The 18,122-nt window shown below is 50.8% G+C and overlaps 8 protein-coding genes across 8 annotated transcripts; 4 read left to right on the forward strand and 4 right to left on the reverse strand.

Annotated features, from left to right (window-relative positions):
• Window positions 1-107: 107 nt before the first annotated feature.
• On the forward strand, window positions 108-695 carry FPRO_14429 (uncharacterized protein; the record flags this gene model as incomplete). The annotated part of the gene is made up of 1 exon (XM_031219452.1): window positions 108-695. One exon carries the CDS (start codon window positions 108-110, stop codon window positions 693-695), a length of 588 nt encoding a protein of 195 aa, XP_031085210.1.
• A 575-nt stretch (window positions 696-1,270) lies between these two features.
• FPRO_14430 (uncharacterized protein) lies at window positions 1,271-5,383 on the forward strand (the record flags this gene model as incomplete). Its single annotated transcript, XM_031219453.1, has 1 exon — window positions 1,271-5,383. The coding sequence occupies one exon, from the start codon at window positions 1,271-1,273 to the stop codon at window positions 5,381-5,383; it is 4,113 nt and encodes a 1,370-aa protein (XP_031085211.1).
• Window positions 5,384-5,592: 209 nt separating this feature from the next.
• Window positions 5,593-6,624, reverse strand: FPRO_14431 (uncharacterized protein; the record flags this gene model as incomplete). Its single annotated transcript, XM_031219454.1, has 1 exon — window positions 5,593-6,624. The coding sequence occupies one exon, from the start codon at window positions 6,622-6,624 to the stop codon at window positions 5,593-5,595; it is 1,032 nt and encodes a 343-aa protein (XP_031085212.1).
• A 535-nt stretch (window positions 6,625-7,159) lies between these two features.
• Window positions 7,160-8,050, reverse strand: FPRO_14432 (uncharacterized protein; the record flags this gene model as incomplete). The annotated part of the gene is made up of 2 exons (XM_031219455.1): window positions 7,160-7,495; window positions 7,544-8,050. The coding sequence occupies 2 exons, from the start codon at window positions 8,048-8,050 to the stop codon at window positions 7,160-7,162; spliced, it is 843 nt and encodes a 280-aa protein (XP_031085213.1).
• A 718-nt stretch (window positions 8,051-8,768) lies between these two features.
• Window positions 8,769-9,599, reverse strand: FPRO_14433 (uncharacterized protein; the record flags this gene model as incomplete). The annotated part of the gene is made up of 1 exon (XM_031219456.1): window positions 8,769-9,599. One exon carries the CDS (start codon window positions 9,597-9,599, stop codon window positions 8,769-8,771), a length of 831 nt encoding a protein of 276 aa, XP_031085214.1.
• Window positions 9,600-10,359: 760 nt separating this feature from the next.
• Window positions 10,360-12,075, forward strand: FPRO_14434 (uncharacterized protein; the record flags this gene model as incomplete). The annotated part of the gene is made up of 1 exon (XM_031219457.1): window positions 10,360-12,075. The coding sequence occupies one exon, from the start codon at window positions 10,360-10,362 to the stop codon at window positions 12,073-12,075; it is 1,716 nt and encodes a 571-aa protein (XP_031085215.1).
• Window positions 12,076-12,187: 112 nt separating this feature from the next.
• On the reverse strand, window positions 12,188-13,714 carry FPRO_14435 (uncharacterized protein; the record flags this gene model as incomplete). The annotated part of the gene is made up of 3 exons (XM_031219460.1): window positions 12,188-12,929; window positions 12,980-13,490; window positions 13,543-13,714. The coding sequence occupies 3 exons, from the start codon at window positions 13,712-13,714 to the stop codon at window positions 12,188-12,190; spliced, it is 1,425 nt and encodes a 474-aa protein (XP_031085216.1).
• Window positions 13,715-14,220: 506 nt separating this feature from the next.
• FPRO_14436 (uncharacterized protein) lies at window positions 14,221-17,568 on the forward strand (the record flags this gene model as incomplete). The annotated part of the gene is made up of 3 exons (XM_031219461.1): window positions 14,221-14,398; window positions 14,443-14,629; window positions 14,676-17,568. The coding sequence occupies 3 exons, from the start codon at window positions 14,221-14,223 to the stop codon at window positions 17,566-17,568; spliced, it is 3,258 nt and encodes a 1,085-aa protein (XP_031085217.1).
• Between the last annotated feature and the right edge of the window lie 554 nt (window positions 17,569-18,122).

An 18,122-nucleotide genomic window follows, 5' to 3' on the forward strand; every position in this document is an offset into this window, starting at 1 on the left:
TCCATATACCTGGGAATTAAATCACTGACAATGATTCCCTATATGACGTCCTCAGGCCCGGTCACTGGACTCAAGCCTGGCACGCGTTCCGCAACTACAAGCCGAAAATGTCAGATATCCGCACACGCATACCTTGTAGAGAGATCACCTCTCTTAGTAAGCTCTACGACGTGCTGACGAGTGAATACGGAAACATGCACTATAAGTTGGAGACAGAAAAGAACGACCATGGTGAGTTGTTCTGGGTGGTTGGTGTCTCGTGTCATTTTGCGCGTGATGTGCGAGAACTTTTGATCACGAAGGGAGTTCTTCGACAGCCTGCGAGACCACGGGGGTTTACGGCAGTAAATGGACCAAAGACTCATGGAGATTCATTGACTGACGTGATTGATCTCACTGGGGATGATTCGGATGAGGAGACTCCCCCGGCTCATGAGAGTACAACCCCAGTAAAAACAAGAGATCTGCCTCCCCGATCACGCCAACGTCTTCCTGACACGGAAAAAACGCCAAACTGCATTACCAAATCATTACAGACCAATAAAACACAACAGAGCATTGGCACACGGATCGCAGAACAACATGGCCGAGCTGAACAAGGACCAATCGCAACATGCAACAGCGCAGTCGGCCAAGAAGACCGTTCAACAGGGAGGATCCCAATATCAATGCTGCTTGGGGAGCCTCACACTTGAGCTTAATTATGTCTGGAGATCGGGTAGGCTACCAAAGTATTTACGGAAAATGTGACCTCGCAAGCGGACGAAATTGGAGGTTTGGGGATTCAGTGTTTGCCGTTGGCCACCTTGGGCACAGGGATGTTTGCAATCGCGAATTTCTTGTGTAATATGGAATGGGATAGAAAGAACCTATAGAGCAATTGATACCCTTCTGTTATCGATACCACATTTGAACCGGCAGCTCTTCGGCTCGAGAGGTTAAGCAAAACTTTGCGTGATGCGGCTGACAATTAAGTAGAGTAACCATAGCGAAGGTGGCTGTTACAAAAATAGCACCCATGCGCCACTAAGTATGGGCTTTTGGGCTCTCAAGGCGTTCTTTGGTAGTATTCTGTGCCTCATGAATGAGACTAATGCCTCAGCTGAATGCGTGGACCGGTCTGGACTCTGCCCGTGAGGAGTCATATTTAACGGTGATCAGTCCCATGAAATGAGCGAAGCTTGGCGATTCTGTGAATAAATTGAGAAAGTGCCTGTGAATAGCATCATAAAGAGTTGTTGGAGCGCTTTTTGAGGATTGTGATATCGAGATGGCGAGTGGTCCGCCCTACAACGGTTACCAGGTGCCGCCTGGCCCGGGAATGCCTAACCAGGCTGCCCCACCACCAACGCAGCAGTACTCTCAATCCCCTCACCTTCAACAATACTCTTCACCTCCGCCTCATCAATATGTTCCCGGCCAGCAACCGACTTATCAATCGCCTCATCCAGGCAACGCGCAGCAGGCTTACCAAACCTCGCAGCCGCCTCCTGCCCAATATGCGCAGTCATCACAAGGCGTACCTCAGCAGTATGCGCCAGCACAGCAGCACAACTACCAGTCCCCTCCTCTGGCAGGCTACCACCAAGTAAACCAGCTCGTGCAATCACCCCAGGTCCCGTATACCCAACCGCCGCAAGGTCAATATCCTCAGCAGCAGGTGCCAGGCCAGCAGGCCAGCTATCAAGCGCCGACGTACGGTATTGCAGCCCCACCAACACCTGCGCAGCACCAACAGCAGTACCAGCAACAAGCCGCTCAATTCGCGACTCGGCCCTCCGCTCAAACCCAGCTACAATCAACCGCTCAATCTCTTTTCAAGTCTGGAAAAGGTATTCTGGGAAATCTCGCTAGCAACATCAAGTCAAAGTACCCCGCTTCCTCACCTTCCGGTGCCTCCGCAAGTTCTGGGACTTCGTATACTGGTGAAGCACCAAAGCCGACGTACAATCCAGCACAGCATTCTACGGAAACACCCTTGAGCCCGGCAAACTTATTCCCGCAAGGCTATGGGCAAAATCAGCCTCAGCAGGCGTATTCCAATCAGGCGCCGCCGACACTGCACCAGACTGTCCCGCCCGCTGCTCCAGGCTACCCTCCGACTCAGTACCAAGCAGCGCAAGCGACATCCCCAGGTCAGCAACCCTGCGCGCCTGGTCAACCGCCTCACCTGAGCTGGCAAGAGCGTTTAGAGGCTGGTCAGCACCCAAGTCTGGAGTTTCAGCAATCGCACGCGAACGCTCACGCAGGTGTACAGGGCACCGTACCTCAGCCGCCGGTTCAATCACCACCAGGTGCTTCGCCATATCCGCAGCCCGTTATGCACCATCAGCAGCCGAGTCCGTACCATCCTACACCTGCGCCGCCCGTCCATCAATCTGTTCCACAAGGAGCGGGCTCTGCTGCCTCACCTGGGTACGGGCAGAACCCCCCTCAAGCGCTTTCGCCACATCAACAGCACCAGAGTGCTCCTCCTCAGCTTCAACAACAGGCATCATGGCCACAACAGGGCGGCATTAGTGCCCCATATAACCCGACACTGTCATTGCCTCCGCCTCCGCCACAGACAGCTCCCCAGTCCGGTCCCCCAGTTGTTCCTCCCAACCATGGCTCTCCTGCTCTACTGCAACAGCCACAGTATCACCAGGAATCTGGTACGACCAGCCATCAAGACCCAACAGCGACCCAACAAGCTGGTCAATCATCGCCGTATCAAGCTACCCCAGCAGGTGGTACGCACAATACGCAACAGGTCTCCCCGCCCCAGCAGCTGTATCAGAGTTCACGTCCCCAAGGATACCCGCAACAGCAGGCACCTGCTCCTTCCAACCTAACGACCGCCGCTTCGGGACTATCGCCGACTGCGCATATGGTACCTGTACAGCCGGCTCAGAGTGCTCCCATGACTCACCCTCCTGCAACACAGTCACCTCACCAGCAACACCATAGCCTACCAGCTCAGCAGCTCATTAGTCCAGCGACAGCAACTCAGCATGAGCAGGCACCTTTTCAGGACTTTTCTAGACCCCCAGGGCAGTATTATACACCACAACAGGCGCAAGTCCCGCAGACTGGAGGTGCGCCCGGCGGTGTCCAGCCGATTGCTCCCCCAGGCCAGGCTTACAGCTACCCGCCTCCACCACCTCTTCAGCAACCGCAACACAATGCACAATCTGTCGCTTCACCAATGCCAAGTCAATTCCAACCGCACAGTCTACCAATCGACCAGCAGGCTCCACCGGCACCATACCCGCAGCAGCCTGAAGCCGCAACTACGAGCCCTCCAGCGCCTCAGCAGTATACGTCGCCTCCAAACCTGCCGCCCCTGGCTGGTGCGATGAACCATGGGCAAGTGCCTGCAAACTCCCCACCGACAGTACTAGATCAGCAGTACCAGCCATACCAGCGTGCTCCCGAAACGCCAAACTCTCAGCTTCTGCTGGCGAGTGCAAATAATGTACCCAGCCAACTCGCTGCTTATGACTACCAACAAGATCCTGTCGCTTCTCTGTCTGCCCAAATGAAGAATCTGAACGTCTTGAACAGTGGCCACCCTCCAACAGCACCGAATAATTCCCCGGCCGCACGACAGGATGGGCCCCGCGGACCGCCCCCTTGTCAAGCTACAGGCATGTCCAGCGACATTCTCCCATACTGTCCCGAAGATAGAACTGTAAGCTACTCGCTTGATTGGTATCGTTTTATTGCTGTACCACAGTATCTCATTTGCACGAGGTGCTATACCGACTATATTCAGAGCACTCATCTCGCTGGTCATTTCGAGAGGTACCATTCGCCAGAGGGCATAGAATCCAAGTGCGGCTTCTGGTCTCCTCGCGCACGAGAGGTGCTCTGGCCACAGGCTCTCCAGACCAACAACGTCAGACCTCTACAAGCCTGGATAGAGAAGAGCCTGACCCTCAAGCCCTGCAAGGGCAGGTTATGGACGACTGGTGCGGACGAGGTCAAGTGGTGGGGTCTGGTCAACGACGAGATTGATGGATTCATATCGTGCGATGCCTGCTACGAAGATAACGTCGTGGGCACTGCCTTTGAATCTCGCTTCCAACCTTACCGCCAGCAAGGACAGGACGAAAAGTGGATGTGTGATTTGTGCATACCTTACATCGCCAAAACAGTAGTAAAGATGGCAAAGAAAAATCACTGGAACGGCTTTGTCGAGGCGGCAAAGGTGCGAGTTCAACTTCCCCTTTGTGAGGGTAGAGATGAAGAGTCCAACAGTGGGCATTGGATGCTACCGCGCCGCAAGATCAAGGATATGACTATCTGCGAGGCATGTTATCTGGATAAACTTGCTTTAACGCCATTTGGCAACGAGTTCGAACGTCATATCCGTGCAGAAGGCTTTGACGCCTTCGTCGAATCAATAGGCCAGAGATGGAAGTGCAAGCTCACAGATACAGCTGTTAACATGAGTATCGCGCTCGAAGCAGCCATCTACCGTCGAGATTTTGATGTTTTCTGGAATGCCGCCAATGCCATCGCGGCTCTTGTTCCGTGCACAATTCATGGCATCGTGCGTGGCAATTGGTGGACTGTTGCTGGAGGATGCGCCGACTATGATGTCTGTGAGGCTTGTTATAAGGGAATCGTCGAGACATCTGGCCTCGAGAAATTCTTCGAGCCTGCCCAGCGCGACCAGACTGTCGACATCATTTGCAACTTTTGTCCAGGTACTCCGCGATGGGGAAGTTTCATCACCAAGTTCGCTGAAGCTGTTGACAAAGGTGTTTTCAGTCACTACTCTGACTACGTGAAGAAATGGGCTGGAGTGCCGACATGTCCAGGGATCAAGAACAGAGGGAAGAGTAAATGGTGGGGACACCCAGAAGCCCTGGCCTGTCAGGACTGTTGGTTGAACTTTGTGGCCGATACCCCCTTGGGAGATTCCGTTCCTGTCAAGGGGGTTTACGACGAACGTACCTTGATCTGTCAGCTATGGTCTCCAAGAATGCGCAACATGTGGCTCGCAGCTTGTGCCGCCGGACCTCCTGGATCACCTGAGTCACAAAAGGCCCTGGATGAGTTCAAAGCATTCGGATCAAGGCGTGTGCAAGTGTACAACGCGACCGTGCCTCACATCGAGATGATCCAGCAGATGCAGATGATGAAGCAAATGCAGGCTATGCAGCAGGGGCAACTGAGCTTGATGTACCAGGGTATGAATGGCATGGCAGCTATTAGTGGTACTACGGACGGGTACCTGCATGGTAATAGTTCTGTTGGGTACTATGAGACTGAGCATGGTGTGACGGCGGCGAATATGATGAACAACATGCATGCTGGGATGGCGGACGCGAATAAGATGAGCGATTGGCAAACAATAATGCAGCTTCAAGCCACTTGGATGGAGGTTGAGTAGTCTAGTTCTTGAAAGTGCGAAGCTTTGTCTCAAGTTGTATGATGATGAAATCCATTCGGTTATGCTATTCTACTCTCATGTGTTAATGTATGAATCCCATCCCATTGCTGGCGAGAGTCTACCTGTAATCCCGATGCAGGTCACAAATGCCTCTAATTTTCTTTTTTGTTTTCGCCTCTCTGTAGCCAACGCCTGAAAATGGCCTTTAGTCATGCCCTCACAGGTAATCCAACCTGCAGATACCCGAGTCCTCCCTCCATCGTGTCCGCCGGCGCAATCAGCTTCTTCAGAAGAGCAATCGACTCATTTCCACCACGTCCATCAGAAGTCCTCTCATCCTCCCAGTATTGATATAGCTGCCACCACCAGCAATGCGTGACCCCATCGAGGCCTTTATATCCAGCGACTCCATCTAACCCAACACGCTTCGCCCAAGGCTTGTCGACGATGTAGTGGAGGCAGATAACTTCCTCATCCCGCCAAATGTTAGGATGCCAATATCGCATCGTCTTTATGGCATTGTACTGCCATCCAAGTGCATACCACTTATTCTCGAAGAAGAATGCTAGGAAATCCTGATCTGGGAACATGAACGACGAAAGCAGCGGCGTCGTGTTGAACACGTGCAGCATCCTATCCCAGAGCTCTTCAGAAGGATGAAAGATGAACATTCCACCATTGAGAAGCTTGTGAGGTGAAGGTGACGTCTCAGTGGGTTGTAGGGGCTCCTCCAGCGCTGTGGGATGCTGAAGCGGCGTGTAAGCACAATTCTCGGCCCTCCAATCCTCAGGCGCCCAAGAGTCTGAATCAAGGTTACAGACACAAACGTGATTTGCTGCGATCCAATCATCAGGCAAATGCGTCTCGACTTTGAATACAACATCCATGTTATCCAGCACCGCCATGTCAGCGTCAAGGTAACAAACAGCATCATACTCAAACAGCTCAAAAACACGAAGTTTCGTCCAAGTATCGGCAAACCGCTCAGCGATAAGCGTCATCTTCACGTCTTCGGGCGGGAGAAGATGTTCGCATTCGCGCAGAATCATGTTACATTTTGGCGCCTCAAGCTCAAGAACGCGCTTCGCATCTTTGGGGAGGTTGGGCGTGTAGAGTACGACGAGAGGGTAAATTGAGGCATTGCGCTGGAGGGTGTAGGCGAGGATGATGACGCCGGGGAGGTAGGAGTCGCGAGTGATGAGGGTTGCATAGGCGTTGCGCCTGGCTGCGTTGTCTGCCATTTTTGTCGTGTTGCAGAAAATTGTGATATCAGGGAAGAAGAGGTTGAGTGTCGTTGGCTGGATGAATAGGGCGGGAGAAAGAGGGGTTGAGATTCGTGCACGTCATGACCTAAATATGTGAAGTCATTATTTGGTATTATTTTATCCCTTGCTTTATTCACGCTTGTTTGGGTTTTGTGTCGGAAAGTGCGTGTTTGAGTGCGAAAAAGCAAATACGAGCTGAATGCTGTGTTACATGGAGAAAGTATCGGTGAGGCTTTGTTGAAGCCACGACGTTTGTCCCGAAGATGAGACATGAGATTATCGAGATTGTGCCTGAAATGAATCTGAGTCAATGACGCGTATAGGCAAAGATTGATCTATGAGAAGCTAAGAACCCGTTTATTCAGATCTACAAAGACGAGATCAGCCAGATCTCAAGATCTAAAGTTCAGATTAAGATTCAGTGTAACATTCATCTGATCACATCCTTGCACTGCAACCCAACACCTGAAACTTCGCACCAATTTTTATCGCATACCAAGTTTCACTGCATTCAATAATTATCCACCGCCTGCACAATCGCACCCTCAGCGCCCTCATCTAAATCATCCAGCGCCTTCATATCCTTGTCATCTAGATCAAACCCGAAGACATCTGCGTTAGCTTTGATGCGCTCGGGTGTATCGCTCTTTGGGAGCGGAACCCAGTTTTTCTGAAGACAGTATCTGATTAATACTTGACTAGGCGAGACATTGTGCTTCGACGCGATGCTTTTGAGGGTTTTGTCATCGGCTTTTTGGTTGCGAACGAGAGGAGCGTAAGCTTCTACTACGATGTTGTTCTTTTCGCAGTATTCCACGGCATCTCTCTGCTGTGCCCATGGATGCAGCTAATGTGCTTGTTAATATTTATGATGCAACGTTATTTGGCGACATACCTCGATCTGATTGACGTGGGGAGGCCAAACTTTGGCGAATTGCTTCAGCTCTTCGATGTGCTTGATACCAAAGTTGCTCACGCCAATACTCTTGGCCTTACCATCCTCATACAGCCTCTCCAGAGCCTGCCACATCTCCTTCCTCTTGGTAGCGCCGCTGTTGGGGCTATGAATGAGGAAAAGGTCGACATAACGGCTCTCAGGATCAAGCTTGTCAATGCTCTCAATGCATTTCGCGTAGCTTGCATCCACGGAGCCAGCAGCCTCGAGGATCTTGGTTGTCAAGAAAACATCTTTCCGATCGACGTTTGACTTTTGAACGGCCTGTCCAACCTCTGTTTCATTGGCGTAGTACTGAGCCGTGTCGATGTGACGATACCCAACGTCAAGTGCAGTGAGGCATGACTTGGTGCAGACTTCGGGAGGGGATAAGTACACGCCGAAACCAAGCTGGGGAATTTGAACGGAATTCGCCAGAGGCAGAGTGTCGGATTGTGAGCGCTCCATGGCCAAGACAAACGAAATAATTATTTAATGAGATATATTAAAGTTTGGTGTTCTTGGACAAGAGGGGTAGACTGTGTTTTGCTGCTGTGTAACTTGTGCGGAGCGCGTAGAGATCCAGTCATAACTCGTCAGTTGAGTCGATGACGTTGTCGATACTCCTCTTTTTTGCCGTCTTGTAAAAGCGCATCAATGATGCCACATGATAAATATTCTAGATAGGGAGATATTAATCAATGAATTATCAGAAGATACCAGAAAATGAGTTATGAATCTAATTCTGTTCTCAGCGATTCCCGGCTTGCTTCCTCTGAACTTTGTGGGTAGACCGCCACATAAGTGAAGTCGCCAATCTCGACCCGGGATTGGTGCATGTCAAAACAGAATTCCTGACAGGGAACGAGGGCAGACCGCTAATACCACGTCTAGGTATCTTAAGTCATGATGGTAGATAGAATCTGCATTTTCAAGCCCAGCAACTGAAGAGGTTGCCCGCCGACGCAAGTATCGGATCCTTGGTTCAGCATTCTATGGGATGGTTGGGATTGCATGTCGCAGTGTACCGTACCCTGAAGTAGGTAGATCTCTTACACAACAACATGTCTTGTGGATGGGTATTGATTCGAAATGAAGAGAATGAATTGATGGATATTGTGGAAGTTTATTCTACCTGATCCTTTACCGTTGAGTTCGAGCCCTGCATCTACGATGCAGATTTCTATCAAGCAATCACACTCGTTTCGACATTCACTCCTATTCTATCAGGCCTCTGCAGCCCCTGTTTCTCCCAACTTTCCATCGCCTGCTCAAACAGCACCGCCTGTTCATCTTTAGCTGGCATCGGACTGACCTTTCCCCTTCTCGATCGACTCTCCATCGTCTCGGTGAGTCTAGCCTCCACATCTGTATCATTCATTACATCTTGGTCGAGAACGTATGATCGCGCCTCGCAGTTCTTCCATCCCGTCCCAGGGTTCAGCCATGAGTCTTCCCAATCATCGGTGAAGTAGTGGAGGAAACCCCCATGTGTCACAAGAGCAACTTGAGGATCCGTATCGCCTTGCTCTATAAGCTGTTGGATTTTCTGTCGGATGAAGATACGGGCGTCGCGGGCGCGGGCCGCTATCGCGTTACTTTCGGGACTGTAGCGAGTCCCTAAAGCTTTCACATTCCAACCGTCCTTGACTAAAGAGAGGTCGACAGGCCAGTTGTGCTCGGCTACGACTTCACGAAGAACAGATGGATCTGTTCCAATATCGCACGGGTCATCAGAGGTTTCTTGCGCGTCAGGGATCGCGATGATCTCAGGGTAACACTTGCTTCTGCCCTGGAGGGCTGGTTGAAACACGAGAAAGGCAGATTGGAGCGTTCGACAAAGGGGAGAAGCAAGGACAAGAGATATCTTTGACTGATCGGAGAAGGCGGTCTCTCGTAATGCCGTGTTCTGCTCTATACCGAAGGGAGTCAGGCGAGGATCAGGAAGAGTGTAGCATCCGGCACCAACATTGTGGAAGCCCTGTCCATGGCGGACGCAATGTATTAGTGGTGGCATTGGAAATGGAAGATGAAGAAGAGGAAAGGCTTGTGTCAATGAGTGAATTTGTTGACAAGAAACCGGGTCAAGACACAAATATATGCCAGCCTGGGATTGCGAGAAATACATCCTGTACGAGACTGCTGAATAATTCTAGATTTCTAATCAGATATCTTGATACTGGCAAATGTGGTATTAGCATACCAAGTCGGTAATTAATTAGCCTTTTCCATATCGCGGATGAACCTTGAAGCAGTCAAGATGCTGGTAGATCGCCCTGGGCTAACCCGACCTGGGCAGCCAAGGCTCCTGTCGTGCATTAGCGTAGTATCCACTGCCGCCTTGCCGGTAAACCTCACATATCGCAGGGTCTCAAATCGCAAGAACGTGGTTTTCAAGCTCAATAGTTTATAATGATGGAAGCTGATAGCCTGTGGGGATATCAAAATGATTCTGGTTTGGTCAGTTGTTAGTAGGGAACGTGGCGATAAGTGTTAAGAAGGATAGATACAACATTACCGCTTGATACGGCTACGCGAAACATGTACAGGCAAGCATGTGTCAGTATTTGGCTAACGCTTGGAGGCCGTAAGCGGCGGACTCAGGCTATTCTCAAGTCTCCATGGTCCGTAGATTCGCATCTTCATAAGTTATGATTACAAATGTGTAATAATTACGCCAGAAGAAATCGTTTAAGATTAGTTGCCCTCCTCTTTTCATAGCCTTGCTACTCCTCATACACATCTCTGTATATTCGGGGATCGATTCTTGACAGACAATGGCACAACCATCAATACCAGTTCAGCGTTTTCCCAGCCACCCCTCGACAAAGCCAACTGTCCCGTCGAGAGGATGCAGCCCCAGGGCTCTAGCTCAAGGTGTTGAGCTTCCACCAAACAACAACCCGTCGGCGGATCTCCATGACACTACCGCATCATCATCCGTAGCCGACGAGTCCCTCCAAGCACGCATCGAACGTCTCGGTCGCGAACGACCTCCGATCTTTACAACCCGTTGGAGTGAGATAATCTTCGTCTTCAGCATCTCCATGTCTCAATTCCTCACGGAATACTTCGTCTCGGGATTCACCGTCATCCTCCCAACTCTGATCAGAGAGCTCGACATCCCCCAATCAGCCAGCGTATGGCCAGCGACCGCTTTCTCCCTAGTCATCGCCAGCACCTTACTCGTATTTGGCCGTCTGGGCGACATGTGGGGAGGTTATCCCGTCTTCATATGGGGTCTTGGCTGGCTTCTTGTCTGGAGTGTAATAGCCGGGTTCAGCATCAATCCGCTAATGCTCGATTTGTGTCGGGCTCTGCAGGGGCTAGGAGCTGCCGCTTTCTTGCCTACTGGAGTCATGCTTATGGGCTCCTTGTATCGTCCTGGCCCGCGAAAGAATCTCGTCTTTGCAGTATACGGTACTTCAGCTGTATTTGGCTTTTTCGGTGGCATTCTCATGGCTGGCATCGTAGGTCAATTCACCCGCTGGGGGTTTTACTTCTGGATCGGTGCCATCCTGACAGCAATCACGCTGTTGACTTCGGTCTTGTCCATTCCGCGGCCTCATTTAGAGGGTCAGGCCCCAAACAAGGTCGCAATGGACTACCCTGGCGCCATCACGATCGTCTCTGGCCTCACCCTAGTCGTGTTCTCCATCTTGCAATCAGCGCATGCTTCTTCAGGTTGGAGGACGCCATATATTCCAATATGTTTCGGCCTTGGTGTCTTGTCACTTATTGCCGCAGTCTACGTCGAAGTCCGCGTCGCCACTCATCCTCTTCTACCGGCTTCGATCTTCACCACTCCTTGCATGAGCTCTCTCCTGCTGGCCCTCTTTCTGCTCTACGGCACCTGGGGCATATTCTCTGTATATGGCACACTATACTTCCAGAACATCATGTCCGCCAGTCCATTGCAGGTAGTAGCATGGTATGTGCCTCTCGGGGTCGCGGGCCTCATCTTCAGCATCATAGAGGGCTTTATCTTGCATTTAGTTCCAGGACGTGTGTTGCTGATCATTTCAGGTCTGGGCGCAGTTGGTTCACAGCTTCTCATAGCTCTGATTCCACCAGGGGGAAGCTATTGGGCTTGGGTGTTTCCCGCCGTCATCTTCAGCACCATAGGAATCGATCTGTCCACAATCTTATCGACAGTTTTCGTGACGACGAGCTTTCCTACAGCACAGCAGGGACTGGCTGGCAGTGTCATTAATTCTGTGCTGCAGCTGGGTGTAGCCTTTGTGCTTGCTTTGACGGACATCATCCAATCAGCAACGGTAGATGAGGCAGGGTTGGCGAGGAGCTATAAGAACACATTTTGGTTTGGAGTTGGAGCTGCAGCTGCTAGCCTGTTGATTCTGGCAATATGGGGTAAGGTACCCAAGGCCAGTAGTGATTTGACCGCGGATGAGAGGGCCGAACTCATGGAAGAGGCAATCTCGGAACAGCGAAGAAGCCAAGGCGGCAATGGCAGTACTCTGAGGAACACGTGATGCCGCATGTACTTCTCCGCTCATAAATCGTTGAGCAGTGGCCTATATAGTCCTAGTCGTAGGATCAAAGGTCTTTAGCCAGCATAGGAGATTGTCTAGCATCACCTTGCAATCATGCAATCAACCAATCGGCGCCCAAGCTCCTCAGCCTTTTGATCCAATTCCAGTCCTCTTCCCCTCCGTCGAATTCGTTATCACTGCTCGTTGAGGGAATTTCTTTCTTCTCCTCACCCCAAATTGTTCGCAATGCTCCGAGAGCCTCTCTAGTAAACCCCCAAGGCTCTACTTTCCAGAGCTCTTGGAATCTTCTCTCTACCCAGGCACGACTCGTGAAGTCACGCGTTTCTAGGCCAGCGATGAATACGGGCCACGCTGTTGCTGTGAATAATGCATCTCCAGGGTGCAAATATGAAAGGTGAGTGATGATCTCGGCTGCTAGTACCTGTAGATCATCTGACAATACCGTACTGGGCCACAGAGCAAGAATAATGCGTGAGAGATAGACACACACAGCTGTCCTGTGTGCGCACGCAACCATAGTGCGATGGAGGAGATCGTCAACCGGCGAGCGTGGCTGTAAACTGGTGGCCCAGGCAGCTGGGTCAAAAGACTTGGCCGCGTCTAAGAGCCGAAGCATATCGTGAAGTCCCGGGTTGATGGAGGTATCAGGAAACATGTAAAAGTTGTTGCTATTCAATATTTGAGCCCCTGCTTGTATCAAAGGAAGGAGAGCCGCCGGGAATGATGAGCAATGGTTCCCTTCTGCGTCCTGAAGCAGCGACATGGTAGTCATCGACAGCTCCCCACCTTGCGGTAGATAACAGTTCGCGAATGATGACCCAAGAAGATCATACCTAATCCTTGTAAACTCAAAAGCCATCAATAACCAGACAATGATACTTACACCAAGCAATTTGACACTAACCACCTGCGGAGAGGGCTGAAAGCGGTCCCTTTCCCCGAGCCAGATTCCATCAGTTTCTCTGTGATCATTCTCGCGCCGTTGATGTGAAACACCCAGCTGCCTCGTTCAGAGTCAATGAGCTCGAATCCGATGAGGAGAAACACCGCCGCCAGAATCGCATCAACATCCGCCGAAGCCATGCTTCCGAGAGCGGAGTTCAGCAGACAAAGTGCCTGCTCCTTTGCCCCGAGTGCATCATAGAAAGCCTCCGGGTATGACATTGCATGGCCAACCGATAGAGAGCCCACTAAGTTTGTGCTGTTCTGAGTCGAGGCCATCGTTGTGAAGATGCCTGATGGCTGTTGAGAAGCGTTCGACATATGCAAAGCCGAACTGGCAATGATGGCTTGCAGTAACATGGGCTGCTGGTATGCCATTGGAATCAGCTGGCGGAATGAATTGTGTTTTGGGATGTCATAGAGAACGAAGTCCTTGCAGACAACATTTGCAACTGTCACCAAACATCAGCCTCGAAAGCAGCCAAGAGTACAGAATCAACATACAATAATCCAGATATCTCCTCGATCGACAATCTAGATCTTGCATAAGCGGGTCCGTGAGCGAATGAGGAGAATTTGATTCTGAACTTGTGAATGAGGGCAGTCTTGAAGACAAGAAACGAGCCTGTGGCGCCTGTAGAGTGGCGGTCGCATCTCCATTCTGGATCTTGCTCATGTTGTCGGATGTAACACCAACCAATTTCCCACGACTTGCCAGGCCTTTCTCCCATCGCAACAGAACGCCATAGCCAAGACAGCTTTGGCCTCTACTGGTGCATTTCAGGCACTGCGGAATGGAGCGGTCACATCTTAAGCGGCCGCGCCTACAATTGTGGCATGATCCTGGCCGTGCACCCATAGCTTGGCTGAGTAGGAGAAAGGTGATGCAAAGAATAGTGGTACGTAGTACTGAGAGACCCTGTCCTGCTGCATAAAGGGGTCCCTATGCGCTGCGCTGCGCTGTGACGAAATGAGGCATCACTGAATGGTCAACCGATAAGATAAGAGGAGATAAGATAGGTAAGTGCCTATGACGCGTTGACTCACGTGGACCCGACAGCCAGGACAGGCCAAGAATGAAGTCCGTTGCCATAAGTCAAACGTATTAAAGACGGTAAATTGGATATCACCCGAAGCTTGTTTTATCAACACCAAACTTGTCTTCTGTTCTAGTATCGTGAAATGGTGGATGCGAATTATTTTACTTGTACGCTTGGTGAAGCCGCAAGATTGAAGCGAAAGGACGACAAGGCCAAAACATGGACGACAGTGGTGGAGTTGGTAGATGATCAGGCTGAGAAGAATCCTGATGCGCCGGCTTTGGGTTTCGCTACATTTACGCATTTGAAGTCTACACAAGGTGAGCATCAACCTTGATGGCAGATGCGTGGCTAACATAGGGAGTGTTCCGTCATCTCCTTACCTTTCGACATCTCTCAGACACATCAAAACATGCTGCCCAGATACTTTCAACTCATCTGCCGAAGGAACCTAAATCCTTGAAAATGGGCCTTCTATCATCCAGTAGCACAGAATTTGTTTTGACATGGCTTGGTTTGATGCGCCTGGGTCATACTGTTTTGCTTCTTGCGTAAGTCACTGGCCTCAAGGGATACGCAAATCTGACTATGTTGCAGCCCTCAATTGCCACCACCAGCGGTTCAGCATCTTTGCGAGACTCTAGCCATTAGACATGTTTTCGTTGACGACATCTACGAGTACAGAGCTCGCGGGCTCTCCGACGACATCGAGATCATCAGATTACCTTCATATAGAGAGGACTCACCAGCAGATAATAATTTGGAACAAACCCCCGGTGTTTCTGAAACAGCTTACATATGTCACACTTCGGGGACATCGTCAGGGCTGCCCAAGCCAATCCCTCAAACGCAGTTCGGGGTTATGGGAGCTTTGTACAGCTTCCCCGGGAAGAACAAGCCTGCGACTTTCTCCACTACTCCCCTCTATCACGGAGGATTTCCAGATTGCCTAAGAGCTTGGACAAGCGGTGCTTCGATATGGTTCTTCCCCGAAGGCCAAGCTCCCATCACAGGCGCCAATATCATGAGAGCTATCGAGTTTGCTCGCGCGCACAGTCCAATACCCGTCAAGTACTTCTCGTCAGTTCCATATGTGCTTCAGATGCTGTCTGAAGAGTATGGAGGCATCGAAATCCTTCAGACAATGGAACTCGTTGGTGTCGGTGGCGCTGCTCTCCCACCAGCCATAGGCGATAAGCTCGTGGACGAAGGCGTGAATCTCCTCTCTCGCATGGGAAGTGCAGAATGCGGGTTCCTGATATCTTCTCATAGAGACTACGCCAAGGACAAGGACTGGCAATTCCTCCGGGCCATCGATGATCCAAAGCTTATCGAATTTCAACCCCGTGAGAATGATCTCTCAGAACTTGTTGTCAAGCCTGGCTGGCCTTTCTTGATCAAGACGAATCGCGAAGATGGATCATACGCGACTTCTGACCTCTTTGAACCACATCCATCAATCCCAAACGCGTGGCGGTACCACAGCAGAGCTGATGCACAGATCACTCTTGCGAATGGAAAGAAGTTTGATCCTTCGCCTGTCGAGGGGAGCATACTGGCTTCTTCGAAACTGCTGCAGGATGTTCTCATCTTCGGAAGTGGAAGAGACTACGCTGGGGCACTTTTGTTTCCTTCTTCGAGCGACATCAGTGCGGATGAAGTGATCGATTCAGTCTGGCCACATATCGACAAGTTGAACAGTGACAGCCAAACCCATACTCGAATCAACAAGGCAATGATGGTAGTTGTCCCTGTCAAAGAGGGTCAGAGGCCGCTGGAGAAGAGTAGCAAGGGAACTATTCTTCGTCGACAAGCTGAAGAGAAGTACTCAGGTGAGATTGAAGGGGCTTACAGCAACACATCATCTTCGACGAAGGTTCCTCAAGAGGGGCTTCAAAAGGCGGTTCAAGATTGCTTCGAGAAGGTCCTTGGCCGGCAAGTCGAACCAGATCAAGACTTGTATCGTCAGGGCGTCGACTCGATCTCCTGCATACAAATCCGAAAGTTGCTTGAACAGACTTGTCTATCGTCTGAATCTGAGGATAACCGGCTTCCTCTGAATGTCATCTACGATCAAGGCACCGTCAATTCACTTGTTGACTATTTGGAAACAGCGAATTCAGGCGGTGACGAACCGGACATCGACCCCGATGAGTCGGAACTCAGCCTCATGCAAGCTCTTGCTGATAAGTACAGCAATTTTGATCCAGCCTCGCATGATACCAGCGGTATGGTAGGATCAGGAGCATCTTCTTCGAGTAGTGGTGCCAAAACTCAAGCACAGCAAAATCGCGAAGCATTGGGGGAAAAGAAACGGCTGGCCCAGATGGCTATGAAGATCGCCCAAGACCCCAATGATCGCCCCACGCGCGTGGTCCTCACCGGCGCGACTGGGTTCCTTGGGGCGCATATCCTTCACCTTCTCCGGGATGACCCTAAGGTTGACAGGATCTACTGTCTGCTCCGAGCTGACGGTCCATTCGCGGCCCAGAAACGAGTCTCTGAAGGCCTCTTCCAGCGATTTCTGCCACCTCTAGAACCACGCCAGGGCAAAGTCGTCTGTCTTCCATGCGATTTAACACAGAAAGACCTTGGACTCTCCGAAGAGCAGCTTCGGGAGATTTCGACGAGTGCTACGAATATCATTCACTCAGCTTGGGCGGTCAACTTTAGTCTTCGACTCAACTCTTTCGAGGATCAGATCTCGAGTACAAAGAATTTGATCAACCTCGCTGCAGAGGCTGATGCACAGTTCATTTTTGTCAGCTCCATTGCAGCGGTGAGCGACTCTACTGCTCGACCGATTCCTGAGAAGCTCTCCCAGGATCCTAAAGCGGCTTCACCACTTGGCTACTCACGCTCCAAGTGGGCAGCAGAGCAGATTTGTGATGCTGCGAACAAGAAACACGACTCTCCTCTGGCCTCCATAGTTAGGGTTGGCCAACTTTGCAGCAATGAAACTGGAGTCTGGAATACCACTGAGGCATACCCGTTACTGCTCTCAACATCAAAGATCACAGGGTGTCTGCCTGATCTTGCAAACGAAGTGCCCAATTGGCTTCCAGTCGAGCAAGCTGCCCAAGCTGTTGTCGAGATTGCATCCACGAGCTCCAATGACTCGGGGACACCTGTTTACCACGTCTTGAATCCACATACCACGCCAATCTGGAAAGACATGCTGGACTGGTTAGCCGCCAGTAACGAGGGTCCCGAGTTCGAGATTGTCTCATCGTCGGAGTGGCTTGAGCGATTGGAGAAGGCGTTGAGCGACGACAGTGCCAATCATCCGTCACAAGCTCTCCTAGGTCTATGGAAGCAGTCATATTCCAAGGATATCGACAATAGCAGTACAAGGGAGGATCAGGAGGGTTCCTTATTTGATGTTGCTCAAACACAGAAGGTCTCGGCTTCAATACGGGACGTTAAGCCACTGACTCGCGAGAGACTGATCAAGACTTGGAAGTGGGTGAACGAGAACATTAAGGGCTGAGCGTTCTTTACCATTTTGAATGCTAGATAGCAGAATTGAATATCAGCAATAAACAAGTCAAACTGCATGCCTCGAGAGTATAATGCAGGTAGCCCATCCATCAAGAAGTTTGCAAATCTGACTTGAGTGCGAGGTGCCAAAAGTAACTAGTCCAAGGTCAACTATACTAACACTAGACTTGATCAGGTTATTCTGTCATCTTGCGGAGAGGTCGTCCTTCAAGCGGGACCATCGGCGACTTGTCTGACTTGTGATTCGCTATGTCCCTTAGCCCGCTGATATCACCAGTCACGACGATGGAATGTCTCCGACGACGATATTACCATCCGCGATATGTTCGAAGTCTTCGTCCACTTCGAACTATCAAGTAAATTCCCTTAAAAATCTCACCGATATCAATCTCTCCGCGATGAGAATGAGTTCCGTCACTAAGTCAAACATCTCGAGCCCCGCTCGGCGGTCAGCCTGCGAAGGCTGTAGTACGTCATTCACTCTCATTCTGTACTGGTAACGAAGCCTAACAGGTCTAGGGCAAAGAAAGTCAAGATGCGATG

This window comes from Fusarium proliferatum, assembly GCF_900067095.1.
Source record: "Fusarium proliferatum ET1 genome assembly, contig: FPRO_scaffold008, whole genome shotgun sequence".
NCBI classification, from domain to species: domain Eukaryota; kingdom Fungi; phylum Ascomycota; class Sordariomycetes; order Hypocreales; family Nectriaceae; genus Fusarium; species Fusarium proliferatum.